Source organism: Saccopteryx bilineata, chromosome 2, assembly GCF_036850765.1.
Source record: "Saccopteryx bilineata isolate mSacBil1 chromosome 2, mSacBil1_pri_phased_curated, whole genome shotgun sequence".
In the NCBI taxonomy this organism is placed as follows: Eukaryota; Metazoa; Chordata; class Mammalia; order Chiroptera; family Emballonuridae; genus Saccopteryx; species Saccopteryx bilineata.
The window spans coordinates 117254628-117276554 of NC_089491.1; the positions used below are offsets into that span (position 1 = coordinate 117254628).

The following is a 21927-nucleotide window of genomic DNA, read 5'->3' on the forward strand; positions in this document are numbered from 1 at the left end:
GGGTGTCCTTGGGTGATTCGGCAGCTTGTGTCAGTCATACCACTCGCTGGTGCCACGGCTAGGACTAGGACCCATCTCTTTGACCCTTGAACCAGGGCTCACTCTTCTGGGCTTTTCTTCTACTTACGTATTCCTTAGTGAGGTGTGGGAGGTGATCTTGAGGAGTATTCACCTTCTGGTATAAGTTATAAGATCCAAACTCCATAGTCTTGATCTTAAACCCAGGCCCAGCATTAGACATTAGACGTTAGACAAGTCACTTAACCTCTCAAGATTTCATTGAGTCACTAGTACAAGGAAATGTTTTGAGGTAGTTGAGTTTTACATTGTCGTTAATACTTCCCCACCCCTACCAGACGGCTGAGCAGGCAGATGGCATCAGAGCTGTCGGTTCACCTGTGGAGCTGGAGTCCCCTCGGGTGTGCCCCTTGCCAGGAGGGGGAGGTTGTGCCAGAGGCTTCTAGTGTGTGGGCATTATCCTTGGCTCTGGGTGGAGCACAGAGGAATGGATATGCACCACACTGAGAGGGGAGGGGCCACCTTCCGTCTTTCACTTATTGTATGTGTGGGACCCCTTTCAGTTTCCCTGTGCGGCCTCCGTTCCTCCCACTCCTGACAGACCAGCAGGAGGTGTTAGGGACTTGATGAGGTCATTTCTGGGATACATGCACAAGTGATAGTGAAGGGTTCCCCAGGTAGCCCGGAGCCCTGGTTCTCCCCAGCCTCAGCCTGCTCGGCCTGCTCTCACTCAGCGTCTGCTTGCAGTCAGGGGTCCAGGGATGCGGGAACCTTTCCCTCACTCCTGCTGAAGGCCTCCGGCGGTCAGAACTGCCTGTCAAATCCACAGGAGGTTGCCGCGGTAAGGACAGTGATGGTGATGACAGTGATGGGGGTGGTGGTGACGGCTGATACATTGCTCATCATGAACCAGGCTCCATGCTTTTATGTGCATTATTTTAGTTAGTCTTCAGAACAACTCTATGAGGTGGGTATAAAACTGTTAACCCTTATTTTCAGGTGAGAAAAGAGAGGCTCAGAGAGGTCAGGTGACTTGCCCCTCTTGGCACAACTGTAGGTGGCAGGACATCAGCCTCCATGCATTCCACCATCCAAGTCTTAGAGTTTCTTGACTCTATTGTCCAAATCCTACCCATCTTCTTGGACAGTCCTCCTAAGTGTCTCCAATGCTTCTGTCCCCTTATATACCTCCTTTTCTTGAGAAGTTTCTTTAGAAGGTTCCCATGTGTACACCTAGTCATTTGGGATGCACCATGTTGTACCATGTTACTCTTCAGCATTTTGGGGAACCATCCCTGATGACTGGAATGGGAAGGAACACATTGTAATAACTCAGTCTGGATGGATCCCTGGCCAGTTAATTGCTTCTCATTCTGCTACAGATGAAGCAGGGGTCTCAGGAAGTCACAAACATCTCTCCTCCCCAGGTGGGCCACTGAGGGTAGAGATAGAAGAACATCACCCTCAGTGTGCCTTCTGCACCAAGATACAACTTTTTGGAATTCTTGACCAAGAGACTTAAAAGATTTCTGAGAAATTTTTACTTGGTTTTTATTTGCTAACTTAAATAATACTAAAAGAATTTACAAAATTTTCTTCCCTCCACCTAATGCTAGTGACAATTTATATACACTTTCTATGTATGCTCCTAGTTCATCCTTACGCATATATATACTATGTATATATGTGTGTGTGTGTGTGTGTATATATGTATGTGTGTGTGTATATATATATATATATATATTTAAATGTTTATGAAGGTTGTAATATTAGTACCCAGAATGTTTTTCTATGCCCCCCCTACCCAAGGATATTGTGAGCATTTCTTCAGAAAGGCTGAAGGGGTAGAACTTTCCATGGGTGATCATGGGTGAGCGAGGAGGTTGACTAATTAGAGCTAGTCCAAGGACACGACCCTGCAGATGTTTCCTTCTCCTGTTTTTCTCTGTGCTGTTCCCCCTCCCAGCAGGGGGCGCCCCTGTGGTGGTCGTGGGCAGCCCCTGGTGCCGTGCAGAGGGAGCTGCCTTGTGACTGCAGGCGGATGAAAGCCAGGCTACAGTCTGTTGTCTCTTCCTTGCTTTTTTCCTTGGGAGTTGTTTGTATTACAGATATTTGAGTAAAAGCTAGCCTGAGGTCTTCAAACTTTTAAACCTTGAAGGAAGAAATACATTTTATAACAGGGCTCAGGAGACAGACTTACATCAAACTGATACAAAAGTTTATCAAAATGGTATTTACTCTTCCCACATGCACTACTTCCTGATACTTTGTCCTCTTATGTTCCATTAAACAGCAACCAAATGTGCTGGTAATGCCCCACTAATGAATTTCACGACCCATTAATGAGTTGCAACTGGAAGATAGAAAAATGCTGATCTTAATTTCACACCCTCCCCCCATCCCGTACTAGACAAATGAGATTCCAGGGATCGAGGGAGGAAGTGACTTATTAAGGTCCCATACTCTGAACCTGACTTTTTAGTGCTAACATTGCCTCCTGTCTGACTAGGAGGAGCTGGCCAGCTGCTCCATCCAGCCTGTAGAGGCCACTGGTCTGCTGCTGTAGAGGGTGGCGGTGGGCAGTGGCCAGCCTGACCAGCAGCTCCTCGCCGCGGGAGTCCTCTGCCCAGTCTGAGCTGTCAGGAGGCGTCCATGCTTGTGCACATAGTACTCCCGATTCCGGGGGGTAGGGGACAGTGTCCCCAGTACTCCCCACAGTGTTTTCCTAGCAAAACAAGAAGGAAATACAGTCCTGGGAACTCTAGTGCCTGATGCACCCAGGACTACCTAGATATAACTCCTGGCTTCCAGAAGTTAATTAATTTGCTAAAAATAAAAGTTGGTTTTACATGCAGAGGGACAAACAAAATTAGACATGTATGAGGTGAGCTTCTTGATCTGCAGCCTGAGTTGGGGAAGAGGAGGCAGGGATATCCCCCTGCCCTTCCCTGGCAGATGCTCCCGGCCAGGCCTCTGTGGGCCCAGGGCCATGGACTGGCTCTTTGCATTGTGAATGTCCCAGGGGGAAGCTAATGAGGTAACTGGGCAGAGAAACACTCCTGTGACCCCATGTGGACGAGACCTACAGCAGAGCAGCAGGCAGGGAGGCTGGCTGTGTGAGCGTCCATGGGGATGAAGAGGGCACTGGAGGAGCTGGTGGCCAGCAGGCTTTGGGCAGAACAACATAATATATGTCCCTCAAAAGGGAGAAGTGGTGAGTGGGCTAAGGAAAGAAAGCCAAGGAGAAAGAAACGCCGCTGGCCTGCCGCATTCAGGGGATTCGGCTGAGGCGGGAGGGAAGTATGTGCGTGGTTCGGTGGCCCAGCATCGTTTCCAAGAGCAGCACTGACCTGGTGCTGGCCGGTAGGGTTACTGCTGGAAATGCTTCCCCAGACAAGGTTCTAATCGGGCATTGTGTAGGAAGAGGGGGAAATACTAGGTTAAACTGTTTTTGAAGGTTCAACCTAATGTTTTACGTTGCAAGTTGAAATGCAACCCATGTCTTCGGCCACACGCGCCACCTCCCACTTCCACACACGGCAGGTTCACTGGAGTGATGCTGACCCCAGAGATAGGACACGGGAAGATTTGCTGCACTCCAGGACTGTTCCTAGGATGAGTGAGGAAACAAACCTCTTTAACTTACCAACACAGGACAGGGATGGCGCAGTTTAGATGCTCAGAAGTCTCGGTTTTCTCCCCTACAACACTAGGGTAATAACTGTTGTACCTTCTGTGGCTGATATATGGTCTCTCTCCCATGATGGACAGAGCCGTGGTGAGTGATCTTGGCCGCCCAGCCCCTTTGGAGGAGGGCTCAGAGGAAACCAGGGTTTCCAGGCCCCCCAGCGGACCCTCTCCTCCATGTGCTTCTGGAGGTGCAAGGGGAGGGGGCTGGGCCCCGCAGAGCCACTCCTGTTTCATACTTCTCTGGCAAGCATTTTTTGTTTTTTTCTGGCAAGGTGTTAGAATCTTCAGGCCGTAAAAAATAAACCAATTCATCCCTGTGATTAGGGTGCAGTGGTTGATAACAGACGCTTGGATAAATTCCTGTGCACTCTCCTAACGTCCTGAGGGTCTTTGAAGTCGGGGACTGTGTGAAACTGGCCGCCATCACACCACCCCCTCCGCTGCTGCTTCTCTTACTTCATTTCCTTTTTTAAAATAAAATTGTCTTTGTCTTTTGGGTCATATTAGTTCCTGACGCCTGTCCAGAGGATATGGCAAGATCATGCCAGGATGTTGTTACTCTTCACTGTATTTGACCTGCTTGTACTTGTCTCTCCTTCCATCTAAGGCTCGCTCTTTGTTTCACTTGGGTGGCACATGGGTTATCTTACCTGCACTGGTCTCAGACTTCCTTGCTCTGCTCACGCCATCACCCCCAGAGGAGACTGTGTCAGGAGAGAGTGCGTCTGTAGGGTCGGGGTCACCTGTGCAGCTGACCCACCCCCGTTTTACTTCTGAGTGTCTTCTGGTTGGGGAGCTGCTGGGGCCCGGGTCTTCCTGTGCCCTGATCTTCTGCCTCTCGTTTTGCAGACTTTAAGTTTGCCATGTACCCACCATCGATGATTGCGACCGGCAGTGTGGGAGCCGCCATCTGTGGGCTGCAGCAGGATGAGGACGTGAGCTCGCTCACTGGCGATGCCCTGGTGGAGCTGTTGGCCAAGATCACCAACACAGACGTGGTAGGTGGCGGCCACCTTCCTGGTTGAGGCCAGATGTCTCTTTTCTTAGCTCAGGGAAGGAGACAGTTGTTTTCTTTTTTCTTTTTCTTTTTTTTAAGTGAGAAGAGGGGAGATAGACAGACTCCCGCATGTGCACAGACTGAGATCCACCCACCAACCCCTGTGTGGGGCTGATGCTCAGTCAGCTGAACCACTGGCTACGGGAGGGGAAGAGAGGGAGAGAAGGGGGAGGGGAAGAGAAGCAGATGGGCTCTTCTCCTGTGTGCCCTGACCGTGGCTTGAGCCCAGGACATCCACACGCCAGGCCAATGCTCTGTCTACTGAGCCAACCAGCCAGGGCCAAGAGAGTTGGTTTGATGATGATGTGTCAGAGGTTATTTTTGTTTTCATTGGTTTCTGTTTTCTAAGATCTACATCCAAGGAAGTAAAAATCCAGCAGATGAGACCTCCTCTGAAGGGTTCAAAAGCCCCTGGGCCATAAACTAGAGAAGAGAACTTAGCAGACAGATGCAGCAGGGCGAGTAGGCTGGTTACTGATTTTCCTTTGTGGCCCGGGCTTCCCAACGGGGCTGAATCGTCACTTCATTTCCATTTATGTACACGTTAGAGCATCTCTTCTCTACAGTGTCTGCTCACTGTAGGGCCTGCAGGCACAGAGGGAAGGGGCACCCGGAGCAAGGACCTGCTGTCCTGGAGGGAATGGACATACAAGAGGCCCCCACCATGAGAATGGTGTTGGCCTGGGCAAACCTCTCCATCCTGCCTGCCTGTCACTTCCCTAATGTTCAATGTGGTCATGTATTTAAAAGCACTTTGAAAAAAATCAAGTGCCCTACACATTGAAGGAACTATTATTAGATATAGATTTTTCCATGCTGAGTGCCCTGTGGAAGGCCCGGAGGCTGTAATTCTGGTTGTCAGCATTGGAAGCTCCTTACAAGAAGAAAGGTTTTGGGACAGACCAGGGTCAAGCGAGGCTCTTTGCAGCTGGTAGGAAATTACAGTCCTTAGAAGGTCCACCCCAGAGTTCTGAGAGGTCAGGGAGGTGCAGAGAGTTGAGGTGGCCCCCTGGGAGTGGAGAGGTGGCAGTGGCATATCTGGGACAAGGACCTGGGAGCTCTGACGTGGATCTGGGGACTTTGCACTCCACCCAGGCTGCAGCTCAGGGATCTTTTTGTTTGAAGCAGGCCTTTGGTTTAAAGGCAACTCAAGAGGCGGGTGTCAGCTCTGAGGCCCTTGTGAGTCACCATGGAGAGGCTCAGGAATGCAGGGGAACTTTATGATGGCCCCTCTGGGTGTTCCAGGGGGGTTCTGAATGTCATGCGTGGGAATGTATTGAGTTAAGAGGTAATGGCGGTTGACAGGCCTGTGGCCCGTGCCTCCAGCAGGGTAGCTGAGCAGAAGGGGAAACCTGAGCGAGACTCAGGCTGCCGCTGGCCGGCGCTCTCCCCCACCCAGCTCTAGTTGCCTTGTCATTATGACCATCTCCAGGAAGTGACACGGGGAGGCGTTGAAGGGGATGAGAGAACCAACAGGGTCCTCTGAAACAGTTCTTAGAGAAGCTTTTAAGATGCCGGCTCCAAAATGTAGGCTTCTGAAACATGATTCCCAAAATATAGATGGAAATAACCCCTCTGGTGCAGCTTCAGGTGAAGGTTTTTTGAACCCTCAGAGAGAAATCTTGGAGAGAATTTAGCATTTCTAGAAATGATTTGCTTCCCCCCTTTTCTGAGTATCTCCTATTTAGGCTGCCTTGCAACAAAGACTCCCAGCCAGCATAAGACAAGCCCTTCCTCCACTCCCAGAGACAAAACGTCAGTGACAAATTTGAACCCCTAGGCATTATAACCCCTGGCAGATACTTACATTCTCCAATTGACTGATTACCCCACCTGGTGGGCCTCCAGCCTTCTCCTGTCTCTTTGTCTCCCTTTATTGGTTTCAGTTGAACAGAGACCACTCCTCACGTACCACAGAGGCTTTTGGGCCTCGCTCTTCAACACCACAAACCAGTCTCTCCTTTCATAATGGAGAAACTTGCCCTTTTCAGATACAATGTAGCCAGTCCATTCAAATCAGCTGTCAGATTAGGTTCAATGGATGCAGACCCCCTCAGAGTTCTATAAATCCCAGCTATTGAAGGGGAGATACCTGGACATGCCTCCTTCTCACTAGTGGGCCTGAGGTTAAACATTTCCATATTAGAAACCAAGCATGAACATAGTTGAATCTAAAATTTATACCATTTTCCTATATAACCAATTGAGCAGCACCGGGCCAGGCTCCCTGTGTGCGCCTGATTTTCAAGTGCTAAGTCTCCTCCCACCCACCAGCCTGTGTTTTCTGAAGAGCTGATGCTCAGAGTAAAGGAAAATGTAAGGACTAGAATGCATTAGATTTTGGAGGAGGTGAGTTCTACTTCCTGAGCTCCGTTTACCGCTTTGTGAGTTAAAGTGGTGCATTTCCTTCATGGCCTTACCCCCCGTTCACTTCTGAAATTAGTTAGTGAAGACCCACTTGTGGCAGACCCATTGCATGAGTGAGGCATGGACCCAAGGCACCATGGTAGATGTTGAGGGGTTGGGTAGGGCATGAAAAATAAAAGATAAGGTTCCTGCCTTCAAGGAACTTAGCAACAGTATGGAGAATCAAGACTAAAGTTTATAAAACCCCCTTGCAAATGCAGATCACAAGCAAATGAACGGTCAGGAACTAAAAACGCAGAAGGAAATCAACTCACAGGAAGGTGCTCACCAGGCCTCATGCAAAATGCAGGCCTCCCAGCAGAATACACTTAATGGAGATTGTCCTAGGAATGGAGAACCAAATGTGCTCTGTCCATACAACGGAATATTAGTCAACCGTAGAGAGAAATGAAGTTCTGACACAATGCTACACCATCAGTGAGTCTTGAAAACATGGAAAACATGCTGAGTGAAGTAAGCCAGACACAAAAAGACAAATAGGTTATCACTCCACTTAATGCAAGGTGGAAGAGAGGTTACCAGGGCCAAGGAAGCGGAAGGAACGGAGAGGTACTGTGTCATGGGTACGGTGTTTCATTCTGGGCTGATGGAAATGTTCCGGAGACGGACACTGGTGACAGTGGCTCAACTGAATGTACTTCATACCACTGTGCACTAAAAAACTGACTGAGATGGTAAATTTTATGATACCCATATCGTCACATAAAACATACATGCACACATACACATGTGTACAGTGTCCTCGGGCCACTCTGTGAAATGCCCATAGGTTTGTACTGAGCTCTCCCACAGGGATGTCATGTACACAGGACAGCATCGTGTCCTCCCTCCCACACCAGGCACTGAATGGGGACTGGAGGAGCCAGCGTCTAGCCCTGGAGTCCCTGCAGCTCTGTGCCTGCCCCGTGCACCTTGTTATTTGTGGTCTCTTTAGGCTTCCAGTGTTCGCTATGCAGGGATTGTCAGGGATCAAACTGTTGAAAAGGGGGTCCCCTTGATTGATTTGAGACAGCCGGACAAGCTCCTCTGGCTCCCTGGCCCGCGGCAGAAAGCTTTGATAGGAGGGACCCATGCGGCTCTGAGAAAGTTGGTCTTTGTTGCTCCCTCTGGTTGCCAAAATAAACCGGAACGCTTCATTCCAAACAGAAAGCTGAGTGAGAAGCCTGACAGTTTTACAGGGAATAAAAGTCTCAGAGGGTGGTATATTTTAAGTACTTTTTCCTTCCACTCACAAGTGTTGCTAAAAACAGACACCAGCCAGAGAGGCAGTTCTGGCTTTTGGGGGAACCTCTACGGGGCTTCCGTTGCCAAGGGTAAGTTTGAGGGGAGGGATCGGCTGTCCTGGTTCCCCATGAGCCTTTCCCCGCTTCCCCAGGCAGAGTCGGGGTTCCTCTTCCGTCCCCCGGGCACTCTGCTCGTGCCTTGTGCCAGCGTTTATCTCACTGTTCACTTGTCTATAGAACCTCTTGAACAAGACCCAGCTTTTACTCGGCTCTTTCTCCAGAGCCCCTGGCAGTCGCTGGGGAATGATGCTGGAGACAGGAGGAAGGAGGAAGGAAGGAACGAACAGAGGACAAAGGGTGGGCACATGGGGGTCGAGTGTGTTTCTAAACCTTTGGTCTCTCTGGGTCTTTTCAACGGCTATATATTTCATTTTCTCTTTAAACAATTTATTTATTGATTTTAGAGAGAGAGAGAGAGAGGGAGAGACAGAAAAATCTATCTATTCCTGTATGTGCCCTGACCGGGGATTGAACCAGCAACCTCTGCATATCAGGATGATGCTCTAACTAAGTAACCGAGCTGTCCAACCAGGGCAGTTATATAGTTCTTACCGTTAATTATATGTCAGGGTCCTCAAAAGGTCTTACCTGACTTTATCTTAGAGCAAATCACTTCATTTTCACATGACACAGTTTTTGTAAATCACTAATGAGAATGTAGACTTGAGACTGGTGGGCCACGCAGATGCTGTGTAGTTATTGAAAGCTATTTAACATCACAAGCACAGGCTTCAGTCATCTGGTCACTGTATTTATCTTTCTCCACCTAGTTTACATCAAAACTCACATTCTAAAATATCACCCAGAGAAAGCTCTGAGATGTCCCTTCCTTAGGGTCATCCTGGTACGTTATAATCCTGATTGTTAGTGAGCTATTAAAAGAGTCAACAGTGAAGTGAAGGGGGTCTAAGGGGGTCTCTATTTTGACATGTGTTCCTAGGGTCCCTAGCACATCCTCCTTAGCTAAAAGCACCAACGCCTCGCAGTGCACCTTATCCTAAAGGCCAGTCTTGCTGTGACTGTCTGTTGTGGACTTTACAGGGCCTATGGTCAAGAACCTTGCAAAGAGTTGCTGGACAGGAAGCTGGGGGTGGGAGGTGAGGGGGCAATAGAATTGGAGTCTGATGCTTCCCTCTCTTGCCTTATTTTTTCTATGGGCCTCATTTGGTATGCAAGGAAATAAGCCAAACAGCCTGTGAAGAAAGGAAGAATGAGATAGTTTCCTAAGTTGTCTCTGCCTGAGTTGGCTGCGGGTCTGGGGCTCATTCAGCCCTTTGTCCCCCTGTTGAGTGCAGTGCGTGTGTGGTGACAATGGAGTGATGCAGTTACACTGAGGGCTAATGGTAGGAGTTTCGTTGGCCCATTCATGGAGGCAGAGGAGGGTGCAGGGCGCAGAGCCCGAGCCAGCAAGCGGAGGAAGTCGGAGGCCCGTGTAAGGAGCCGGAGATCACAAACACGGGCTGTCAGGGCTCCGGGGCTGGGGGCATGGGCAGTGAGGGGGCCTATCATCATCGGAGCTGGAGGCTTGCCCGACCTCCAGCGCTGTGGAGTGCCACCTGTCCAAGCTGACAGATGAGCATTATGGCTCTCCTTTTAATCAGCTTAATTTGGGGCATCTTAACACAATGGCTGGTGCTTTTGAAGGCTGACGGAAAACAGGGTCTTAGAGCTGTTACACTTTACATGCATGTAGCATCTTTCCATCGGGGGTGCTGTCAGTTCTCTCCAGACACGAGCTAGGTCTCCTTTTCTTGGAGAGTCTCGGGCCTTCGTGTCTTTACTTGAGGCCGAGAAGAAAAAGAGGCACACGAAAAAGAATTCTGAAGCTGGAGGCTGGCCTTTATAAGGCCAGTCTTAGTTTTTAACTAGTAACTGGGAGAACAAGCTGGCTTCAGTTTCTAGCTGTAAAATGGGGGCATGTAGCTGTTTAATCTTGAAAAGCCCCTTTGGGCCCCCAAAGTCTCAGGTTCTGTAATTATCTGTGCATGTCCTCTTATAATTCTGCCCTTTGGGAATACTTGATCCCACGCTTCTGAGCTTTGCTTTCTTTCTCCTTTGGACTCATCCGCTGGCCTCCCCTTCTATTTCTTTCTCTCAGCTTGACCTCCTAGCGCAAACAGCTGTGCCAGGTGGCAGGTAGGGCTCCTCTCTCTCCCAGGTCCCTGCCTGCCCCACTCCAGTCCTAGGCACCATCCTGCACTGTGGCCGAGGAGCTGGGAGCTCCTCGGGCAGGAAGGGGACTGGGCAGTTGGCACACTGGTTGCAGGTAATAGCACCACCACGCCTCTTTCTTCACTTTCCATCGGTTCCCAGAAAATTCGCATGCTCCCTGGCAGTCTGCAGCGGGATTGAAATACACCAGGGTGTCAGTAGGCAGGGAGCAAGCTCTGTCTCAAGCTGGGGGTGCTGACCTCTTGTCTTCCACCATCAGAGGGTAGGACATTTGACATCATTTATACAAGACAGGCTTTTGCCCTTTAGCTTCCCATCTAGCTAAGAGTGAGATTCATGCAGTTGAAACTCAAGCTGATAACGTCCAAGTTGTGAAGAAGTGGAGCCTATGAGAGGGTGAGGCGGAGACCCCTAACGTCTTTCCAGGAAGGGGGACATGATTGGCCCCAGGAAGGTCAGCTTCCTGCTCTGTCATGGATGAATCTAGACGAGACAAGGGAGTGGCATTTCAGGGTGCCTCATTTCTGGGTAACTGCTTTAGTCATCGTTTTCCCTTCAGGTAAGGGAGTCAAAGACCGAGAGCTGGCCAGAGTCAGTAATGATTTTGATTGAGACTAAAAAGGGGCTAAAAGAAGCAGAGAGTGTGTGTCTTGTATGAAATCCCAACTTATTTCATTCAGAAAAAACTGTGCACGTGCTGTCCGTCCCAGCTTAAGAAGGAAAACCAATAGAGTTGGCTTCATTAGCCATCTCTGCAGGACCTTCCAAAGGAAGTCAAGACTAGTTTTGACTCATCATGTCATATTTTGGTTTATATAACTACTCACAAAAATTAGAGGATATCTCAAAATGAATATGAAGCGATAAAAAAAGAAGCATTTGCTTTTCTTTTTATTTTTTATTTTTTATTTTTTTTTATTTTTTATTTTTTATTTTTTTTTATTTTTTATTTTTTTTTATTTTTTTCATTTTTTCTGAAGCTGGAAACAGGGAGAGACAGTCAGACAGACTCCCGCATGCGCCCGACCGGGATCCACCCGGCACGCCCACCAGGGGCGACGCTCTGCCCACCAGGGGGCGATGCTCTGCCCATCCTGGGCGTCGCCATGTTGCGACCAGAGCCACTCTAGCGCCTGAGGCAGAGGCCACAGAGCCATCCCCAGCGCCCGGGCCATCTTTGCTCCAATGGAGCCTCGGCTGCGGGAGGGGAGGAGAGAGACAGAGAGGAAAGCGCGGCGGAGGGGTGGAGAAGCAAATGGGCGCTTCTCCTGTGTGCCCTGGCCGGAATCGAACCCCGGTCCTCCGCACGCTAGGCCGACGCTCTACCGCTGAGCCAACCGGCCAGGGCTGCTTTTCTTTTTATTAAACAAGAACATCAGAAAAGCCAATGACAAGTCAAAGAAAGTTGTTCAGTTATGCAAATGAGATGCAAAACCAAAACCAACTTTTATTTCATTGGTGAAAATGCACTATACAAAAAGCTAAAAAGTACAGGAGTATGTGCATATTCCCTGATCTCCAAATTTTTGTGAGCAGTGTATGTTAACCTCCACATTAACTTCAACTTTTAGATTTTTTTTCTTTTCCAAGTGAGAGGAGAGGAGATAGGCTCCCACCTGTGCCTGGACCGGGATCCACCCAGCATCCTTCATCTGGGGCTGAAGCTGTGCCTATCTGGGGCCATGCTTGCAACCCAGCTATTTTTAGCACCTGAAGCAGAAGCTCCACTGAGCTATCCTCAGTGCCCAGAGCCAATGTACTTGAACCAATCGAACCATGGCTGTGAGAAGGGGAGAGATGGGGGGAGTAGATGGTCACTTCTTCTGTGTGCCCTGACTGGGAATCAAACCCAGGACATTCACATGCCGGGCTGATGCTCTACCATGGAGCCAACTTTCCAGGGCCAGATTTTTTTTTTTTTTTTAAGATTGTAAGGCCCTAAGGTTTTCAGATGTCTCCTACTAAAATGCCAGTGCCCTTAGAAACATGATGCCTTTTGTGCCTTCACCACCTAGACCTTTTGACAAGTGATGAGCGACTTAGGAGCCCCAGCACTCTGCCGTGTGTCTTTGTTGGGGGGAGGGCACAGGGCAGATCTGAGCAAGGAGGCGGGGGAGGCCCGACAGCTTGCTAATCACCAGTGAGGGAGGTGGGACAGGTGGAAGGCGTCACCAGGAGATGCCACAGGGAAGCTGAGAAATGTCAGGAGGTCTCCTCATTGTCAGTCCCTCACTCCTCAGCTTGTTCTGGATGGCACAAGGACCTCTGCCACTGGGTTATGTCTGTCCTATTGGACCTTCAGTCCCCCGTGCCAGTCTCAGTGCCCCCTTCGCCATTCTTGAGCAAATGCTAATGCATACCTCATTTTCAAGGAGTCTAAAGAATTCCTCAGACTCATGGACTGATTATCTGTTGCTACTCATAATTAATAATTACCACTTATTGAACTGCCACTTAGCACTTCCCACATAATATCACTTGCTCTTCACTCTGTGAGCGTTTCACTATCCTGATTTTATAAGCAAGGAAACAGAGAGCAGAGAATTTAGGTAACTTAGCTGCTGACCACAGTATGGCGGGAAGACAGCAGGTACCCGCCCTTCCTCTTTCCGTTCTTCTTACATTCTGGGTGATATTTCATCACTGCTCATAGCACCCACCTGCTGCAGTTCCTAATCTGAATTTTCATAAAAAGCTGTAGTTAGAAATGTGGAGTGGAGGAGCAATAGGAAAGAAAGTTGTGGGGGTGGGGTATGGAAACTTTGTTTCTGAGTAGTTCATCCCAACTTCATTTTTGATCTTTGGAATATAAAGATAAATCTTTCTGTGCTGGGCAAACAGTCACCTCTGTTAGTGAAAATTCCACAGTGATACCGACCAATTGGAAGCATCCACGAAGCTGTGGACAGAGCCGGGCAGATTCAGTGGACTATATTTTCCATGTGTAGAAACTGTTGATGAAAAGAGTGCAGACAGCAGCCTTGCAGAGGACAGAGGTTGAAAATTTGGAAATAGCCACCAGGCAAGTTCTTCAGCTCACACCCTGCTTGCTAGTGGGAGCCACAGCCTCTCCCTGGTGACACTGATGACTTGCCGCTGCTTCCATGTCAGCCAGCTAACAGAAGCTTCTGCCTGGGGCACACACACTTGGAGTTTTCCCTACCAAATATAGAGTAATATCAGAGCAATCCTGCAAATCCTTGCTTATACCCAAATTAGCGCAAGTGTCCGGAATTTTGTAAACATTGTGCGTTTTATTCTTAAGAGAGTTAAGAAGGAAAAGGTAAATAAATAAGCAGGAAAACAGAATTTTTGTTCTAAGCACTTGCACAGTGTATATGAGGGTCAGTACAGCTCAGCCCCTTCTCTTCTTATCCCTCAGGTGCTATGTTTGCCTAGTTTGATAGCACTGTCTGCAGCGTGCTGGCCTTCCCCTTGTCTCTGTCACCTCCCACCTCCCCAAGCAGAAAACATCCTGTGGTGCTTAGATTACAGGCACTCCGTGCCCATCCACGGCTCCTCATCTAGAACAGGCTTCTCGGATTCTGCTGGACACACGAGTGCCCTGAGACTCCAGATTTCTAACAAGCTCCCCGGTACCACCGATAGACTTGAAGGAATGTGGTTCCTTGGCTCTTCAAGAATGCATCTCCTTTCTTTCACATTTATTTCTCCTGGAAAACTAGCCTGGAACTAGGGGAGGCTTGAACTGTGTATGTCTTCTTCACCAGGCACTCTGTGCCCCCATTGATGTTGCTAACGGCTCTCTGGACCCTTCTCCTTCCAGGATTGCCTCAAAGCCTGCCAGGAGCAGATTGAGGTGGTGCTGCTCAGCAACCTGCAGCAGTTCCGTCAGGAGCAGGGGGATGGATCCAAGTCGGAGGACGAACTGGACCAAGCCAGCACCCCTACAGATGTGCGGGATATTGACCTGTGAGGATGTCAGTTGGGCCACATGGGAGAGATGTGTTCAGATCTGCTCTCTCCTTCTCTCTGGTTGTTTTGTTCTTTATGTTTTAGGATGAAACTTAAAAAAAAAAATTCTGCCCCCACCTAGATCGTATTGAAAGGTCTTTTATAAGTGAGAGAAACAGGTCCTATAAAAACAGAATAATTAAAAGCATGTGGTGCCTATTTGAAGTACAACAGAAGGGAATCCCTTGTGTATGCGAACAGTTATTATTTTGATTATGTTAAATGTAATAGTTAAAATGCTTACAGGAAAACTGCAGAGTAGCTAGAGAAAATGTATGCCTGCAATATGGAAATGAATTAGAGGAGACTTTTTCTTCATGTTATCAACTAGTACATATACCCTGTTTAGTATAACTTCAAGGAACTGTGTATGCCCTTGATGGCATGGTTAGATTGCAAAGCCATGAACTCTAGAAGGAATTAGAAATAAGGAGGGACACAGTGGGGAGGGAGGACAAAGCGATCTCTCTCGGCGTGACTGAACCAGTTTGGACGCAGAAGCACCTATGGTCTCAACCACCTATTACTAAGTCAAGAGCATTGCTGGATCTCTAGTTAGGAACCCTTGCTGTCTACAGTAGCTGCTACCTAAAAAGATATTTTATTTTCCAGTTGGTCACAGGTGATTATATCCTGGGTTTTATGTTCTTTGACATCTTGCTTCTTCTTCCAAACATGGTTCATTGCACACACCACCGTATTTTTTTTCTAAAGGGGCAGTGTAGCTCTGGGACATAACCAAAACTCATATGAAATGGAGGCAGATGGAGACCAAGGGTGGGACCTGAAATGGAATCTTTTAACGTATTCAAGAGAGTAGTGTGACCTTGGCATCCCTTATTAGGAGAAAACTAATTTTTGGTGCTGATTGGCATGTCTGGTCCACAGTTTAGCGTTGTTATAAACCATTCCATTCGAAAAGCACTTTGAAAAATTGTTCCTGAGGGATAGATGGGATGGTTTATGCAAATTATGCTGAATAGACTCCTCCCTTCTCCAGTGCCTCTTCCCCACCCACCCCCAGTCTCAGTACTATTCGCTTCTGGTATCTGACATTGTCTGGTATACAGTTCTGGTGTCCCTTAGTAGGACTGAAGAGACAACCCTTTCCACTGACATTCCCATCACAACATTCCTCAGAAAAGCCTAAAAACAAAGATCTGTTGCCAGTTCGACAGCATGGAAGGATCTTAATTCCCACCTATATACTTCTCCTTTGGACATAGAAAGGAAAGTTAACGCTGGTGCAAAGACAGACAGCTGAACATCGGTGTGGTGTCTTGTTCCCTTTTCCGTTTTTTTGTTCATTTTATTGCAAGGTTGTATTCAGTGTACTTGAATTTTCCTCTCCATTTCTTAAACACATCCAGTTCACTTTTTTTTTTTTTGCACAATTATAATTGACAGGTGATGAAGCTATTTGTTGAAATATTTGCCTTTTTTAAGTAAAAAAAAAAATCAGAACAAGGCTACTTAGAAGAATTATTTTATACACCGATTCTGCCTTGTTTCGTAGTATGAGGGTTAAAGATGGAGAAAAATCTAAGGGTCTCTTACTTTTCATTTTATTGTGTTCAGTTTTTTATTATTATTTTTTTTTGCGCTGCTAAGAAGCTAAGATCATTCATCCTTATTCACATTAACAGTACGTAGCTGTAATGTTTTTCACAGTGTGCTGCTATTTTATAAACATGTTTATAATATATTATTTTACTGCTTAAATTCCAAGTCTCGAAGTAGATGGTTGAGATATGAGTTCTTTGTACTGGAAAAGCCTTTCCATAGTTTTTCTTCTGGTAGCGTATTCAAGGTTGTTGTTTTTTTCTTTTTTGGGTTTTTTTGGTTTTTGGTTTTTTTCCTTTCTGATCACATTCTTCAAAGACAGACAGAGTATTCTTTACCTCAGGTTTACTGGACACAATCAATAGCTACAAAAGAAGACAATTCACATTTTTGTTTTCATAATACCTCACAGCCGTACAGTTTCTGCTCGGGAGCCCGTGTGTGGGGGGAGGAAGGCAGGACGGAGGCTGCCTGCCCTCTCAGGTGGAAGGCAGGGTTGGTTTGGTCCCGGGTCTCACACCCAGGAGGCTGCCTGCCCTCTCAGGTGGAAGGCAGGGTTGGTTTGGTCCCGGGTCTCACACCCAGGAGGCTGCCTGCCCTCTCAGGTGGAAGGCAGGGTTGGTTTGGTCCCGGGTCTCACACCCAGGGACCTTTTCAGTAGTGAAGGTCATCAGGATTCTATTTTAACTCTGGTATCCTCCTCATGATGGAAAAAATACAATTGAACCAAGGGATTTCCCCTCCCCTCCTACCTCCCCCCTTGGCCCCCCACAGCAGACATTCAGCACATTTTATGCAATGGATGAAGAAGTCATAATTTTGCACTTAGCTGTCAGGTATCAAGAGGCAGGCTAAAGAATTCCAGCAGGCTACTTGGAGACCCTTGTCTTAGGGCCCTTTCTAAAGCAGGGCTTTCATCTCTAGGGTCCTTTCATCTTGCGAAGACCTTTCCCTCTCTCCCCTTTCCCTGACATGGGCATCCCCAGTTTGCAGTGATCACAGAGGTTTTTCTAGGTCTGCATCTGCAGTGTGCAGTGTTGCGGGGGTCCCTCCCTCCATCTGTCTCCGGACGGGGGCAGCCAGCACTAGGTAAGACCAGGTCCTCTACTAAGTGGTGCTAAATGTTTTCTTGGTTTAAATGGCATCGAATTGGCATGATTGGAAAAAATAGGTCAGATGATTACTGAATTGTAGTTGAAGGGAAGTGGTGAGACTGCTTCTCTACAGAGATGCAAGTCCAGATGAAGGAGGCTTTCTTGTAGGATGTTTAGAAGGGTTCAGGACTTGGTGAGTTAGCATAACCCTAAATTCTAGGGAGTTTCTGGTGGAGTAGTGGGTGGTGAATTCTGAAGTTTTGGGAGAGGAAAGCTGAATAGGCAGTCTTTTATCAAGAGTCGACTTACACAAGACACTCTCCTGAGCCCTGAGGAGTTCCACAGAATGGAAGAAGATGTGGTCCTTCGAGTTCTTGGGCGTCTTGGAGCCTAAAGACAAAATGAGGCACAAACTGATTCCATAGTGACCAGCCGTTAAGCTCAAACGGAAGGAGCAAGGAGGAGATAACCTGACAAAGAAGGAAACAGGCCAACAGGCTCTCCCTGCAGTCTGTAACTTTCCACTTTTCCACAGCCCTTGATGCTACTCGGGCCTTCTAGCTTTTTCTGCTTCCTGTCTTGGGCTTAGTGTGCTAAGAGGTATGGGGTTGCTGATGGGGGTGGAGGTAGGTTGTCTGGCTTTTCCTGCCTGTCCCTCCTTCGAACAAAAGAAGGACCTCTGATTTTCCAGTGGCTGATACCCTCTCCTTGGATCTAGTTTTCCTTGGTAGGAGATTTTGCCCAGAGGAGCTCAGTTCTCCGTTTTGGGTTTTTTTGTTTTTTTTTTTCTCTTTTCATGTTCACCTCCTAGTAAAGGGGTTCTAATCCTGTTAGAGTCTTTTTCAACCTTTAAAATTTTTTTTCATCTTGACTTCCTCCTCTCTGTGTTTTTGCTTTCTCCATCAGTGGGGGCTAAGTTGTTCCCCTAGCCTGCCAAACTTTGTTCCTTCCCCTATTTTGGCCAAATCCTAGTGGGGGACATTCTAGTATGCCAAAAATATATGCTAAGCATAATTTAATTCCATGCGGGTTCATAACAGCCAAGAAGCCTGTAGGTGGAAGCCGGGGACAGATCCCACAGCAGAACACGTCCCATGTGCTGAGAAGACAGCTCCTCAGAGCACGGGCTGCTCTTGGAGGAGCCTTTGTGCTGGGACTGCCGCCGCACCCTGCCCGAGAACTCAGCCTGTCTCACAGCCAGGCCCTCCTCGGTCTGCGTGCTTTGTACGAGAGGCTCTGTTCTGCCTCTTAGCATCCTGGTTAGGGACACGCATGGCTCGGATACCCGCAGGGGCTTAAGTGGCAGGGCTGGCGGAGGCAGCAGTCTTGGTGGCCCCACCCTGCGTCCCCTCACCAGCAGGGTGGGCTCCCCTGCAGAGGCAGCTGTTGCTTTCCTGCAGCCTGGCCCCGTCGGGCCTTTCCACACTGCCCTGGGAGCTCTGGGACTGAACAGGTTAGGAAAATTAGGCAGGATTGGATGACTTTTCTCAAAGAGGGCAGGAGAATTTTCTCTCCGTAGGCCAAAGGGGCAGGGCTGGGAGACGAAATAGACTTGCACCTTATATCATGTAAATAATAATTTTTCTAGTTCAAGAAGATGGTAGTGTGGGAACGGGAGGTTAGGGATGAGGAGGAAGTCTGAGTAAGCCAGTTGGCTTCTAAGCCAAAAGGATTCCTCTTTGTTTATCTTTGAAATAGTCCAGCCCCGACAAGAGCTTTAAAAGGGAAATTAATGCTGAGACAGTAAAGTCCCCTTAAGCCAACAAAACTCTAGCTATAGAATGAGTGTGGGCTTCTACCAGTGTGGGCTGGGAGCAGTTTTCAAGAGCTGCTCATGCCATGTCAGTTTGTACAAAATAGGGCAGGAAGACTCCAGAGGACGTCTATGACTTCCTCACGTCATGTGGCTTTTCATGATTCTAGATTCTAAACCCAAAACATCATTTAGCCTACATTTCTCAGAACTATCCTCTTCACGTTTGTGTGTGTCTGCTTTAGACTTTGCTGGGCTATCAAACCTGATTCTTGGCTCAGGTTTCAAGAAGCCATTGGCCAGTGTATCCATGCATGCTGTGGCTGCACCATTCACTCTTCTGCCTGCAGCCTACTTTGGGAAAAAAGTGCCTTACTGACTGTAGCCATTACAGTATCCAATGTATTTTTACAGGTGCCTGTCCTTTAGAAAAAAAAAAAAGAAGAAGAAGAAGAAAACGTACTATTTTTAATGGGGTTTTAGTTCTGATTGCTGGCCAACTCTTAATTCCCCAGCAGACCACCAGGCCATTGAATTTTTTCCATTATGTTTATTACCCTTGTACCATGTACCTCAGATCTTTCTCTCTCTTTCTCAGTTACAGTTTCTCGTCTTGGACTTCTTTTATTATTATATATATTTTTTTGCTTTAAACGAGTGTGATTCCATATCAAGTCAATGTAATTCTCTCACAATGTACTTTATAAGAGGTGTGGGTGTTTGTTTGGTCGGGATGCTAGCAAGTGCTAAAGTAGCATGATCGGTATAAATAAAAAGGTTTTTAGGAAGATTGGAAAAGTGTTTTATTAGCTATGATGGTGACATGGTATATAGTCAGCTGCCTTTTAAGAGGTCCTATCTGATCAGTGTTAAGCGGTTTTAAGAAATAACCTGTTATTCTGACTAGCTTGAAGATGGATTTGGAAATGGTTTTGGATGAAATTAGGTAATGCTGTTTGGAGAATAAACTCACCTTGACCTAAATTCTCTGGCCATTTTGAATTATTTGTAGACTGGAAGTCTCCAGAATGGAACACATCTTTATTAGTGATGTAAAATACAAGTCCTAACCTGGAAGGTGATCTACATGTGCATCTGTGTTAACTGCGATGCAGTACTTGATGACAATTTTTTCCCTTTCGGGACACCCAGCTACTGTCTTATAAACTAGAATCCTCAGCCCATCCTCATGAGATGGGTAAGTCACTGCTATTATGACAAGGCCTCAGATGCTGGCTCCAATTATTGCAGTTTACTCACTCTTGGCTGGGGGTGAGCATCTCCTGGGTTGGGAGGTGCCAGCAGGCCTCCGTGCCATCTCCACATTCTGGGGCAGGGGGTGTCTGAGGCTTCGACTCCTGTAGCATTGCTGGCTTCCATCTTACCCTGACCTCTATGTCCCTCCCGGCAGAACAGGGCCACAACTGTCCTTGGTGGAGAGGCAGTGAGGCAGCGCCTGGGAAAGGGGTCGGGGATCAACACTTCTGGGAATTGCTAGGTCCTGTTTCCAGCTGTCCTGGACCTCAGCTCCTCAGACCAGCTTCCTTTCCAAGGGTGGAAAGGCAGTGGCAGAATAGCCATTTTGATGTGACTATTGACAACTTTTCTCTCTAGTCTTCACTTGGTCACTGATGGCTGTTTTCTAGTTTGATAATGATCTGACTTGTCAGCAGTAAGATTAATGCTGCTCATTGGGAACATCCAGATTAAGACAGTCCCTGTTCATCTTGAGTAACAACACCCCAATAGTATTTTTTTTTTCTGAAGTGAGAAGTGGGGCAGAGAGACAGACTCCCTCATGTGCCCGACCAGGATCCACCCGGCATGCCCACTAGGGGGTGATGCTCTGCCCATCTGGGGCATTGCTCCAGAGCCATTCTAGCACCTGAGGCGGAGGCTATGGAGCCATTCTCAGCACTCAGGCCAACTTTGCTCCAATGGAGTCTTGGCTGCAGGAGGGGAAGAGAGAAGAAGCGGAAGGATGGAGAAGCAGATGGGTGCTTCTCCTATTGCCCTTACTGGGAATCAGACCCGGGACTTCCACACACTGGGCCGTCTTCCACACACTGGGCCGACGCTCTACTGATGAGCCAACCAGCTAGGGCCCCCGAATAGGATTTTTAATCCTACAATGACTAGGAATTCCCCTTTGTCTCTGTTCCTCCACTGGCACCACTGTTCTTGCAGACAAGCAGGGATAACTTTTTTTCTTGGGTTTCTGCCTAGTGGAGTCTGCTGGGCCTCCTCCAGGGTGTTTCCCAGGGTGTCACTCTTACCCATTCTTGGAATTTCCTCTGTGGCTCCTCTCCTTCCCCTCCCCCATGGCTTGCCCTGCAGTATTGGGGCTGTATCTGTTAACAATGCTACAACTCCACTCCTTCCAAATGCCATTCCTCAATACCTCAACACCAGGGCTGTCTCCTACTCAGAACTGTGGATGTTTAAGGGTGGGAGGGCAGACGAAGGGAGCGCTGCACGCCTCCCAGGGGGCTCTAGATGCATTGAACGGCCCCTTTGCGTGTCTATCAGACCCATTTCAAGTTACAATTGGAAAATCTCAAATTTGAGGCAAAAATGTCTCTTCTGAAAGTGGAAATGAGTAATAGACTGAAGACCTAGGCACCCAAGGTCTTTTGTTTGTGCTCTAGTGAGTGTGTTGCCTGCATTTCCAACGGTTTTCCTGAGATCCAGTACTTGGGTTCAGTACACAGAGATGAGATCAAAGTAAACGTTTAGTAATAGTCCCAACGGACTGTCCTGAAGCAAGTATTCAAAGCTGAGCATCGCACCAGAGGATTGCTCCCCTGCTCCTAAACAGCAAGAGCAATGGTAGCAACAATGCTGGTGACTAGGCAGGAAGGCTCAGAGTGTCAAGAAAAGGAAAGCTGAGCATCC

General features: G+C 47.9%; 1 protein-coding gene across 2 annotated transcripts in view; it reads left to right on the top strand.

The window, feature by feature from the left end:
• Positions 1-20016, top strand: part of CCND2 (cyclin D2) — a 29621-nt gene extending 9605 nt beyond the window's left edge. Inside the window, exons 4-6 of one of the 2 annotated variants that reach the window (XR_010729117.1) lie at positions 4558-4706; positions 14435-16668; positions 16730-20016. Coding sequence is in view for 1 of the 2 variants with exons in the window: in XM_066257720.1 (XP_066113817.1) it covers positions 4558-4706; positions 14435-14584 (299 nt within the window). In the remaining variant the exon portion in view is untranslated. Of the gene's footprint in view, positions 1-4557; positions 4707-14434 lie in introns of both variants that reach the window. The other variant, XM_066257720.1, reaches the window with a different exon arrangement.
• Positions 20017-21927: the final 1911 nt, after the last annotated feature.